The sequence below is a fragment of the Mauremys mutica genome, chromosome 11 (genome assembly GCF_020497125.1).
Source record: "Mauremys mutica isolate MM-2020 ecotype Southern chromosome 11, ASM2049712v1, whole genome shotgun sequence".
Lineage (NCBI taxonomy): Eukaryota > Metazoa > Chordata > Testudines > Geoemydidae > Mauremys > Mauremys mutica.
This window is the reverse complement of record NC_059082.1, coordinates 35,274,567-35,287,097: the sequence shown is the minus strand read 5'-3', so window position 1 is coordinate 35,287,097 and position 12,531 is coordinate 35,274,567. Positions and strand designations below refer to the sequence as shown.

The 12,531-nt window shown below is 40.6% G+C and overlaps 1 protein-coding gene across 3 annotated transcripts in view; it reads right to left on the bottom strand.

Annotated features, from left to right (window-relative positions):
- UBE2Q2 (ubiquitin conjugating enzyme E2 Q2) overlaps nt 1-12,531 on the bottom strand; it is a 227,408-nt gene that overhangs the window by 52,520 nt on the left and 162,357 nt on the right. For all 3 annotated transcript variants that reach the window (XM_044979262.1, XM_044979263.1, XM_044979261.1), the window contains exon 2: nt 4,399-4,503. In XM_044979262.1, coding sequence (XP_044835197.1) covers nt 4,399-4,503 — 105 coding nt within the window. The remainder of the gene's footprint in view (nt 1-4,398; nt 4,504-12,531) is intronic.

The window sequence follows — 12,531 nt, the reverse complement described above, 5'->3', positions numbered from 1 at the left end:
AAAACTTTAGAGCCTACAAGTCCACTCAGTCCTACTTCTTGTTCAGGCAATTGCTCAGACAAACAGGTTTGTATACATTTACGGGAGATAATGCTGCCCAAAGTGAGAACAGACATTCACATGACACTTTTGTAGCCGGCATTGCAAGGTATTTACATGCCAGATATGCTAAACATTTGTATGCCCCTTCATGCGTTAGCCACCCTTCCAGAGGACATGCTTCCATGTTGATGACACTTGTTAAAAAAAATAATACACTAATTAAATTTGTGACTGAACTCCTTGGGGGAGAATTGTATGTCTCATGCTCTGTGTTTTACCCGCATTCTGCCATATATTTCCTTTTATAGCAGTCTCAGACGGATGACCCAGCATGTTGTTCATTTTAAGAACACTTACACTTCAGATTTGACAAAAATGCAAAGAAGGTACCAACGTGAGATTTCTAAAGATAGCTACAGCACTAAACCCAAAATTTAAGAATCTGAAGTGCCTTCCAAAATCTGAGAGGGACGAGGTGTGGACCATGCTTTCAGAATTCTTAAAAGAGTAACACTCCAATGCGGAAACTACAGAATCCGAACCACCAAGGAAGAAAAATCAACTTTCTGCTGATGGCATCTGACTCAGATGATGAAAATGAACATGCGTCAGTCTGCACTGCTTTGGATCATTATTGAGCAGAACCCATAATCAGCGTGGACACGTGTCCTCTGGAATGGTGGTTGGAGCATGAAGGGACATATGAAACTTTAGTGCATCTGGCATGTAAATATCTTGCCACACCAGCTACAACAGTGCCATGCAAACGCCTGTTCTCACTTTCAGGTGACATTGTAAATAATAAGCGGGCAGCATTATTTCCTGTAAATGTAAACAAACTTGTTTGTCTGAGTGGTTGGCTAAACAAGTAGGAGGACTGGGTGGACTTGTAGGCTCTAAAGTTTTACATTGTTTTGGCTTTGAGTGCAGTTATTTTTTGTACATAATTCTACATTTGTAAATTCAACTTCCATGATAAAGATATTGCACTACAGTACTTGTATTAAGTGACTTGAAAAATACAACTTTTTATTTCTACAGTGCAAATGTTTATAATTAAAAATAAATAAATAAAGTGAGCACTGTACACTTTGTATTCTGTGCTATAATTGAAATCAATATATTTGAAAATGTGGAAAACATCCAAAAATATTTATATAAATAGTATTATTATTGCTTAACAGCATAATTAATTTTTTTAATCGCTTGACAGCCCAAATCTCAACATAAAAGCAAAAGTATTCCGTGCTTACTGAATAATTTGTTACTATTGAACAATGATGAATTCACAAAGACTAAACAAGCCAAGCAAGTTTTGGAAAGTTCTTCAATTGTATCCCAGGATACCATTTGTTTGGCCATATGGTCTACTGATGATCACTGCCAGAACCTGAACACATAACCATCATTATAACCCCTCCTGCTAAAGGTTGTATTAAAAAGCTAAATTATTCAAAACTAAACCAAGAACTACAGTTAGAAGAATGTTCCACTTATACCGAAAGCAACAAGGAAATCCACAACTGAAGGTGAAGTTTACCATGTTTCCTCCCATAAGTAGGTCAAACAGGGTGCATTAAGTCGTTAAGGGGGTGCCCCTTCAGGTATGGGCACATAGCATTTTGGAGCCTCCAGGAGTGAACCTTGCAGCCTGCGTCAGCCTGGTTAGCAGGACTCACGCTAGCGCTCTAAATACAGCCATATAGACAGCACTTTGGGCGGGACCTTAGGCTCTGAAGCCCATCCCCCTCCTTAGGGTTTGGCTACACTTGCAGCTGTACAGCGCTGGGAGTTAAAGCTGTCTTCGTACAACTCTATAGCTACCAGTGCTGCAGTGTGGCCACATTTGCAGCGGTGTTGGGAGTGGTGCATTATGGGCAGCTATCCCAGTGTTCAAGTGGCTGCAACGTGCTTTTCAAAAGAGGGGGGTGGGGTGGAGTGTGACAGGGAGCGTGGGGGAGACAGAGAGAGTGGATTTTTGGAGCTGACACTGTGTCAGCTCCCTGCTTTGCAAGTTCTAAGGACTTGAAGATGCACAGCACCAACCTTCAATCATTTTAAAAATTTTGACCCCTTCCCCCACCCCTCTCTCATTCACTAAATGCAAATAGCCTTCAGACCAGATAAGCAGCTGCTCCAAAACGGACCCCCCCCCATCCGGGCTGCTTCTCTCCTCAAGCAAACACTAGGGGATCCCCCTGCCTGCCTCTGCTCGGGCAAACAAGAGCTGTGTTTGTTTTTTAGATAAGCAGCTCCAGGAGCCCCTAGTTCACAACAAAACAAAAACCAAAACAGAGTGTTATCTTTACTTAAAAAGCATTATGGGAAGGTTCCGGAGGTCAGTTACAACGTCGTAAGATTAATCACTGTTTACACTGGCAGCCCAGCGCTGCAAGAGCTATTCCCCAGGCCGAGGAGTACAGCCAGCGCTGTATCTCCCTGGCTACAGCGCTGTATGTGCCTTGCCAGTGTGGACGGGGAGTAAGTTACAGAGCTGTAAAGCCACCACCAGCACTGTAACTCTCAAGTGTAGCCAAGCCCTTAGACTATTTTTAGTACATTAGTGCAAGCTTCACTAACCCAAGTCTGTTGGCCTGAGCTGGGAGCCTTCTTCCTGCAGGTTCCAAAATGCTTATGTTGACATACCATATGTCTTCCAATAGACATAAAGGGTAAATTTCATCTTCAATTGTTAATTTCCTTGCTAGTTCTGCATGGTCTCCTAAATGTAATTTATACTGTGCATTTTTACATCCAGATAATTAAAAGTCACAAGTCAAGAACCAAGTCTACATGCTGAACATTTCAGCCAGATTACATGAATATTTCCCTATTCCCTCCCACCCCCAAACAAATGAATATATGATGAATCACATATAACCAATATTAATCCACACGGCAACTAATATCCTGCAAAAAAAATTAGGATCACCCCCCCTTTTTAAAAAAAAACAACAAAACAGAAAACCAAAAACATTGTAGCAATCAAAAGCCGCTGTAGCAATCAAAAGTCACCTTCCTTAAAATACAAGAACATTTCATTTTGTTAGGCAGTTAGTTATATTTTAGCCTATAGAAAACTTACTAAATACACCGCTACCCCGCTATAACGCGGCCTGATATAACACAGGTTCACATATAGTGCAGTAGCAGCGGCGCTCCGGCAGTGCTTTAAAGGGTCCAGGGCTCCGGCTGCTGCGGGTAGCCCAGGGCCCTTTAAATCACCTCCAGAGCCCTGCTGCTGCTACCCCGGGGCTGAGGCAGCGGGGCCGGGCTGGCAATTTAAAGGGTCCGGGCTCCCCGCAGCGTCCGGAGCTCTTTAAATCACCGCTGCAGCCCTCCCACTGCTATCCCGATATAACAGCATTTCACTAATAATGCGGTAGGGATTTTTGGCTCCCCGTGACCGCGTTATATTGGGGTAGTGGTGTACCTTGAAAAATAATGTTTTCTGATTTTTACAAATATATTTTGATTGGCATATCATCAGGTTTTTCTTCACTGTATTGTAGAGAGAGTTCATAGCATTACAAAAAACACTAAGCATAAATGTATCAAAAAATTAATAGTTCTTCCAAATTATATTAAAGTAAGCCATTCCTTCCTTGCACAGTATAAGAAAGTAATGTTTTGATTCCATACAATTCTAATAATTGCACCAAAGGGTTCTCACGCCAGAAATAATGCCACCAAACAGCCTTTACTGGTACAGAACTTTTACTCCAGCAGTTTTCAATTTAAACAATCTGTACATTACAGTCCTCCAAGTCCATCATGTCAGTGGCCAATTTCATTACCACCTGTCTAGGGCAAATTAGTTATCTGTTAAAATCTTTCCTACTAAAAGCAAAGAGTCTGAAAAATGTTCAGGTTTAAGTTTGAGAAATTTTACAGCTGTTGAAACCACAGTTCCAGCTGAATTCTGGAGCACATTTACTCTAAAACCACACATTAAACTACCCCGAAAAGTAATGAAATAATTGTAATTTCTGCATAATGGAAATACCAATGACTAATATTCAAATGCTTCCCATTAAGAAATTTTAATAGGTTTTAAGTTCTTATGTGCAAATCTATTTAACTATTTTTTGAGTGCATAAGTTACATCACTGACAATTTAACAAATGTTCTCTCAGACAGTTTCAAGTCATGCAAAAAACTCAAGCCTTTTGGAATTACTATTCAAGTACTTTAAAAAGAGCTGCCTGTATTCTGATGTGAAAGTATATGCAAAACAGCCAAAAGTGTTGTGGTGGGAGTGGAGCCTTCCCATTTGAAACCACTTTTTATTTAATCTGAACTGCAGTTAAAGTAAAAAAAAAACAAAAACAAAATAAACACACACTAGTTCCTCACCAGAGTATTGCTCTTCTTAATATCTTCTAATCGCTCCAACACTGAAGTCAGGTTTGGGTCATCTGATTCCACAAACCATATTGGTGATGAAGAGGGATAAGACTCCTGTAATAGAAATTATAGTTAACACACAGCCATACCAATAGTTAAGTAATATTAGTGTCAGACTAATTTAAAACTGTTAGATTATGTAGTAGCATTGATGCTTTTACCTCAGATTTACTTTAAAGAGAGAAAAAAAAAAACCCCACACCTTTTCCCCAACCTCTCTACCTCAACTTGTTACTCAAGCCTTTTCCTGCAGTTTTAAACTTCAGCCTGTTTTTCTATCAGTCCAACAATGGACATAGATAAGACTGAGGTTTAAAAGTAATTTTCCTTCGCTTCTGAAGTTTAAATCTGGAGGGCAGTGGACACCACAGAAAGTCAATGAACCTAGTACAGTCAGAGTCATTACATATTATAAGCTAGACCTATATTTTGAAGGACAAGAGTCAGATATACCTACATCCCAATTTCCTGTTTGTCAAAGTTTTAGACTCACTCAAGTAAGTGAAATAAAAACATGAAAGCATTTGGTACCTATTCACAATACTGACAGTACCGCAGAAGAGGAACCAACATTTAACCCTGGAACAAGTTTCTCCTAACTGCTTTGGAAGTGTGCTCTAGTGTACATGAGTAAATAATTCACGTAACATGTCCCCATTATGTCCTCCAAGACCAGGACTTTCAGAGGCACCAATTTTATCTATGCTTCTGCTACTGTGGGCTTATGAAAAGCCCTCCAGAGACAGAGTTTAAAGGACTGCCTCCTGGAGAGCAGGGTCTCAAAAACCTCCTTCAAGGCTGATTTCAAGACACCACTATGACCCAAAAAGGGTTTTAAATTTGTTTTGTTTGATAGCAAAATGTCAAATATATTTATAAGCTAGTTAGAATAAAAAGAACTCTGCACAATCATAAAGCAGGTCTTTTATGCTATTTAGAAGCTACCAAAGCTAACTCAAAGTTAAAACTGCTACGCTACTTATAAGACAAGTTTACCACTCCATCCTCCACTTACTTAACATTCAATATTCCTACAAATTGTTTTTGCAGCTTTTTAGGAAATTCTCAGAATCTTCAGAAGCAGCCTGCTGTGAGTTACTGAATAACCCTGGTAGTTAGGATCAACAGATCATCTGTCCCAGCATAGATAAGTTTGTAAAAGAGGAGTCTCTTCAGCTTTGTGCACTCCCCACAAAACAGAGGCACAATTAAGGCTATGTCTAGTACACTACACTTTCAGTGACACAGCTGTGCCGCTACAGTTGTGTCACTAAAAGGTGCGCAGTATAGCCACTGTTTGTTGGCAGGAGAGAGCTCTCCCGCAGACAAAAAACTTCCACCCCCAATGAGTGGTGGTAGTTTTGTCGGCCCGAGAGTTGTCCCACCAACAAAGTGCTGTTCATACTGGCACTTTTCGTCAGTAAAACTTTTGTCATTCAGGGGTGTGTGTTTTTTTCCCCACAAAAGTTTTACTGATGAAAGTCCAGTGTAGACAAAGCCATAGGCTGGTACTGCCAGGGTCTGCCAAGCCCAAAGCAAGACAGCATCTAACAGTAGATGTGGTGTTGGAATGAGGAGAGAAGGCAGGTGCGAGAAACTCCAAGAGAAGGTGTATAAATGCTATACACTATACAGCACATACCCCAGTGCTTCAAGGCATTCTACCTGCCTCTAACCCTGTGGACGTACACTATGCATAGGCACATGCACCTTCAGTATACTTCCGTATCTCCCACATATGTCAGAAAATAAACAAAGCCACAATTTAATCTCATAGTAAACAAAATAAATCAAATAAAATATGTTTTGACACTATCATCACTTACACAACTGTAGTTTAATTTTAAAATTTAGAATATTTTTAAAGTGTATTTGCATTTGTAAGTAATGAAATACTGAGGCCTAACTTCAATCATCTGCCATTCTTCAGAAGTCTTTGAGATATGGGGAAATTAGTGGCTTCTCCCAGAAAGAGAGACAAATTATGCAAGTCAGTAGTAAACTTTTGCCCACCCATCCCCATTTCCTTGATCATGAGCACATGGCTAAGCACAACTAAATTGTGCCCAGGAGACCTCTGTTGATGGCCAAGTTCCATGCTCCACCTCCTCAGCCAGTCACTGAACTTCACTAGTTTAGACATCCAGACATTGTCATCTGCAACCTATCAACACCACACATATCCTTCCCCTCCCCCACCCAGTTTTGTACAACAAAACAGATTAAGGTTTTTTTATTCACTGAAGCGCCATGGAAACACCACAAAATATCTTTTCCAGGCTGTGAGTGCACCAGTATCCACACAATCGCTATGCTTAAGTAAAAGTTTATTTCACAGCTTACTAACTGCAGTTAAGATTCCCATTGCTACTGCAAGATTACTGGTTGTTTTGGTGACTAATGAAATTAATGGTAGCGTTCAAATGTGCGCTATGACTATGTCCTTACACGGTTTCCTTCTTGTGATATTTATTCTTTGTTTTACAGTACCCCAGAGTGTGCCGGGAATTTTTACAGAAGACAGGATTCCTGCCTCTGAAGTTTAGAATCTAACGTTACCATTCAGTCATTAAAACCCCAAAGTTTTGAACAAGCTTTGGAAGTGAATATCATGGATAAAAAGACTTTTCTAGATCTTCCTACTTAGGGTTAGGCATTTTGATCATTTGCAAAATCACTATGTTTTTAAAACAGAAGTGCAGAGTATGGACTGCCAGACTTTTAAATAGAGAAATACTAGCATAGTAGAACTGACTCTTATTAACACTAGACTTGCTTCACAGATAACCCTTCTAATTGAAGAAAAGCCGATTTTTGCAAGAGGTCATAGGACTAGACAAGGTGCAGCAGGTTTTGGCAATAAAGATAGTTGAGTGCAGAATGCATCCCCATCATCATACAACAAAAAGACTCCAACCTCAGAGTTTATAAAATGTCAGTAGATAAGACTGCTTTATAGACAAATTCACAGCAACAAAATTCTACTGGTAACTGACAGTTTTATAAAACTGAGTTTTACAAGACTCCAGAGAAGCTACTTTTCCCTAAATGTAGGAATTGCTTAAGAGTATCATACAGGAAGACTGTATGTTACATAGTGAGAAGCAGTGTTTAAAAAAAAAAAAAAAAAGTCAGTCATTTTTCACTTTGTTTTCAAGCATGCTGTAAATAAAGCACGGTCCCTGAGACGTCTATCAAGTTTTAGCTCCCAGAAATAGTCTAAAGTGTTTTCCAAGATACAGAAATAATTCTCTGTCCAAGGCACCCAGAGTTTGGGGGGCTTTCTGGGAATGAGCGAAGGTGAAATCAGGCCAACAAGTCTCCAAAAGTAAATTTGTGTTTATTAAATAAATTGTCCAAAACAGTCAGGTTTGGTTATTCACTTTCTTCCTTTTCTCAAGATATTTGTATGTTTAGTGGTCATCTTAATTCAATTTTTCATCCACAAACAGGTTCTTTGTGCAGCCTGTTAACCTCCAATTAAGGAGCAAGTTTATTATTGAGCACCACATAGCACTCTTCCTCCCCCCAACATCTTACATCTGACATTCTCAGCCACTGGCAACCTAGCCAATTTCACTTTGAAAGTGGGAGGGAGAAAGGTGCAATTCTTTCCAAGATTAAAGCCACTGAATGTGGTAGTTTTTGATCATATGTCAGATGTCTTCCTATCTTAAGGATATTTTAGACACCCTTTTAGCAAAGGGTTACAATTTTTATCAGAAGACAAGCAATTTTATCGGAAGATAAGCAATACCACACTATACAAACTGATAAAATCAAAAGTTATACTGCATTTAAAATATTCTACTTTGTAGTAATGGAGATCTCTTTAGTAATAGTCCCATCCTCCTGCAATAGTATTGGGCCCTGTCATAAGTAGTTAGTTAAGGGTTAAGTTCTACTTGTAAAGGGTTAACACAGACCTGGTGAAACACCTGACCAAAGGACCAATCAGGGAAGAGAAATTGAAAATCCCAGAGAGCGGGAACTTGGGTCTCTGTGTTCTTTGTTCTGTGTTCTTAGCTGTCTGGAACTACACCAGCCCAGACGCTTAATCAAGTCTGCGCATCTTTCTGAACTAATTTCTTCTATTCAAGCTAGTGAGTATTAGAAGTACTGGGTAATTTCATATAAGAATCCTGTGTCTGCAATTCTGTGTGTTTGTATTGATTATTCGTAATTTTGCCTGTATTGTTTGTACTGAGGAAAAGGGAGAAATTTCTCCAGGGATTAATAAGATTAGACCCTATGAATGTCTATCTTGGATTCATAGAGATTGTGTATTTTTTTTTCTTTTTTTTATTCTTTTAATAAACTCTTTTAAGTTCAGGACTTGGTTAAGTTCCTTACCTGTGGATTCAGGGGAAGGAAGCTAGGCGCCACTCTGTGGAGACAAGGGTTGTCTCCAAGCAGAGAAAGCAGGGAAGGGAGAGGGAAGTGAAAGGAATCTTTCTCCCTCTGTGATTTGATCTGTGCTTCCCCAGGAAAGTCTCTGGAAGGAGGAGGGGGGGGAACAGAGGGGTGTCTCGATTCACCGAATTAAATTGAGTGGTGGCAGCGAGAAGGAACCCTACCCTAAGGGTTAGGGTGGGGGGAGAATACCTGCGGGTCCCCATCTTTGAACTCACAAGCTCAAAGTGGGGGTGAGACCCTAGGACAGGCCCTTCTATAACACCCTTCCATTTTAAGATTTCAAAGTGCTTCATGAATGAGTTAAGCCTTTTGTGAGGTAGAGACACAATGCAAGGGACTGATTCTGGAATCTGCATTTACATGACCATGGCTGCAGGATGAAGCCTTAAGCTTTTCCTGCTGCAGAATATTTTCCAGGGGTCTGCCTACTCTAGCTTTAAGTGTCTTGAGATGTAGCTTCCACTAATTACTATATTAAGTAATTACAGAAAATAGGATTGACAGGTGTCTGGTTTTCGACTGGAACACCCTGTCAAAAAGGCACCCTGGCAGCTCTGGTCAGAACTGCTGACCAGGCCACTAAAAGTTCAGTTGGCGCAGGGCTGGAAGTCTCCCTACCTGATTCTGCAAAGCTTCCCAGAAGTGATGACATGTCCCTCAGCTCCTAGGCAGAGGGATGGACAAGGTGGCTCTGCACGCTGCCTCCACTCACAGATGTCACCCCAGCAGCTCCCATAGGCTGCAGTTCCTGGACAATGGGAGCTGTGGAGCTGGTGCTCAGGGCGGGAGCAGCACACAGCCCCCTTGTCCTAGGAGCTGAGGGATATGTTGCGACTTCTGGGGAGCCACCCGAGGCAAGTGCCACCTGGAACCCACACCCTCTCCTGCACCCCAACCCCCTGCCCTAGCCCAGAGCCCCTTCCTGTACCCTGAACCCCTCATTTTGACCCCACTCTGGAGCCTGCACCCCCAGCCCAGAGCCCTCATCCCCTCCCACACTCCCAACCCCCGGCCTCAGCCCGGTGAAAATGAGTGAGCGAGGGTGGGGGAGAGCGAGTGACAGATGGAGGGGGGATGGAGTGGGGGACGGGGCCTTGGAGAAGAGGCGAGGCAAGGGTGTTCGGTTTTGTGCAATTAGGAAGTTGGCAACCCTAACAGAAAAGTTGATATAGAGAGGAAGATCTGAGCAACCAACAGAGGGGTCCAACAATATTTCAACAATCCCTATGGGAGAAGTAAATATGCCAAAAATCCTGCCAACAAGAGACCTGATGTCACTGTCTTCTTCACAGACTTCATATACTAAGCTAGACAGTGATTCTATTCCAGAAAATTCTGATACAACGCCATGAAAAAACTAATCATTTAGATTCTGTAGATGAGCACATTAGAAATCCATCTGTCATTGTAATGAGGGGGAAGACAACCCACTGAAGGTGGAACAAAAGAGGGCTAGAGGTCTGCACTGATTCTGACATGTAAATCAATCTGATTATATGGAAAAGAAAAATGTATTCTGCTTGGAGGCAGACTATTCTGGGATGTTCTTTCTGAGGGGCAGTCCTAAGCACTGGCTCAGAGCAAAGATCTGGTCTGCCTCCAAGTGCCACAGAGACAGTCTTCACCATGGGGCATTCCCTATCTGATACGGAGGGGACTGAGAAGCGTAGCTTGAAAATAAAGCCTATATTACCAAGTTTTAGAAATTGTTAAAATAGCTGCTACAAGTCTGCAGAATTTAGAATTTTCCTCCACCAGGCCCCCTATGCACCCACTGTAACTGAATTTAGCCACTGGTCTCCTGGTTTACAATTGAAAGTGTACATACAGATATAGGAGTTCTTGAACAAATGGAAATTTTTAAAGTCCTGTATTTTCTTTACATCCATGGGTGATCGCAATAAGTCATTCATTATAAGATGCAGAGAAGACAAGGTTCAGTAAATCCAAAATTTTTTGGAATTTACTGAACCTTTCTAATTGTATTCTTGCCTTGGTAAAGAGAAGGAAAGATTTTAGAAACATTAAATGCTATTTGAGAGACCTGGATGATATACATGTTATTCCAGCCAGGCAAATGAGCTCATGACAAAGACACTGTCAACTTCCATGGAAGCTGGGCATTTGGTTAAGTAATTTAATCCAAATCTTAAGTATGAATCTCCCTATTTAATTATCTTCCATATATCAGAGTGATTAGTTACTTGCCCAGAGTTGTGTCAACCTGCCTTTGGGTGCAAAGGGGGATGGGAGGAGACAACATCTTACTCACAATTCATTCTTCCAAACTATGCATTTGGAATCTGTGGGACAGTAGTTTTTTATTTATATTCTTTCCCTAGAATTCTAAAGGCTCTTCTCTCACACCACCGCATGCCCCCAGCGGTACTAAGATATCCAGAGTAGACTTCTTCAGCTTTGTGAGCAAAATAACCCCAGTCTGGAGGACCCATGCAATACCTTCTGCACCATTTACAATAACCAGTGTGTTGGGGAGGAGAAATGACAGCAGGGCAGCCTCCGAGGAGAACACTAGATTTGTGGATCTGGTGGTCCTACCTAATATGTAAGTTGGGTTGAGTGGCTGATAGAATATGCAGGTATCCTGCATTGGATGATTTTCACCTTCTCATCCTCCCTTCCCACTCCAACACTTAACTCAACTAACTGGATTTTCTGCAAGTAAAGTAAATCTCACTCTATGTGAGGAAGCATGTTAAGAAATCCAGTCCTGTTTTTGTATGGCACGATACACTTGTCATTAGGTACTTTTATTTTCTCTTCTATATTCTCAAGCTCTGTGTTACTCGCTTTTTTTTTTTTTTTTTTTTTTTTTTTTTAAAAGAGAGTGGAAAAAGCAGATTACAGTGACCATATACTAAGCATAGTATTAATGGGAGTTGAACATCCTTTTCCTTTTGCATGTTCAAGTTCAATACTAGTCCTATGCAGTCAGTGCATGAGAAAAACTTAGTGAGTTAACATTTTAGTTTTTAAACTAATTGTGCATGCACACACTTATTGTATATTCCAGTCTGGCACATAATCAAGGTATTTAAAGTTGACTCTTGACGGATATAGTCACAATTTTGTGTGAGTAACAGCTTTTTTAAAAAAGATAAATAGCATCAAGAGATTCTATAGATGAGCAGATAATATTAACTATTCTGTGACATCATTTGTGTTATATTAGAGATGAGTCACCACCCATTTTGGAATATGGAATATAAACAAGCATTTCAAACATTCAATCTGTAAATATAAAGACGCCCACTTGAGATTTGTAATGAAACAAAAAGCCATGGTACTTAGGATATGGCAAAAAAATTCAACTGTACTCATGGTTTGGGAGGTCATCTGAACTACTCAGCAGAACCGGGACTTGTAAAATTTACTAGATGACTAAACCTACCTACAAGCAGCTGATCTGAGAGGGTTGGTGTTTTGTTTTTTGTAAGGGGGTGAGGGGTGGCATTGGGGTGTGAAGATGAAGAAAAGAAAAAATATCCATGTGGTATAGGGACAACAGCTTCACCTGTGCATCTCTTTAAAAAAAAATTGCCCAATTATGACATTTTAGGAAAGCAACCCTTCAATTTGAGAAATACCACTGTATTGCTACCTACTGTTATAAATAAATTACTGTTATTTCTCAGGTGGCTGAAG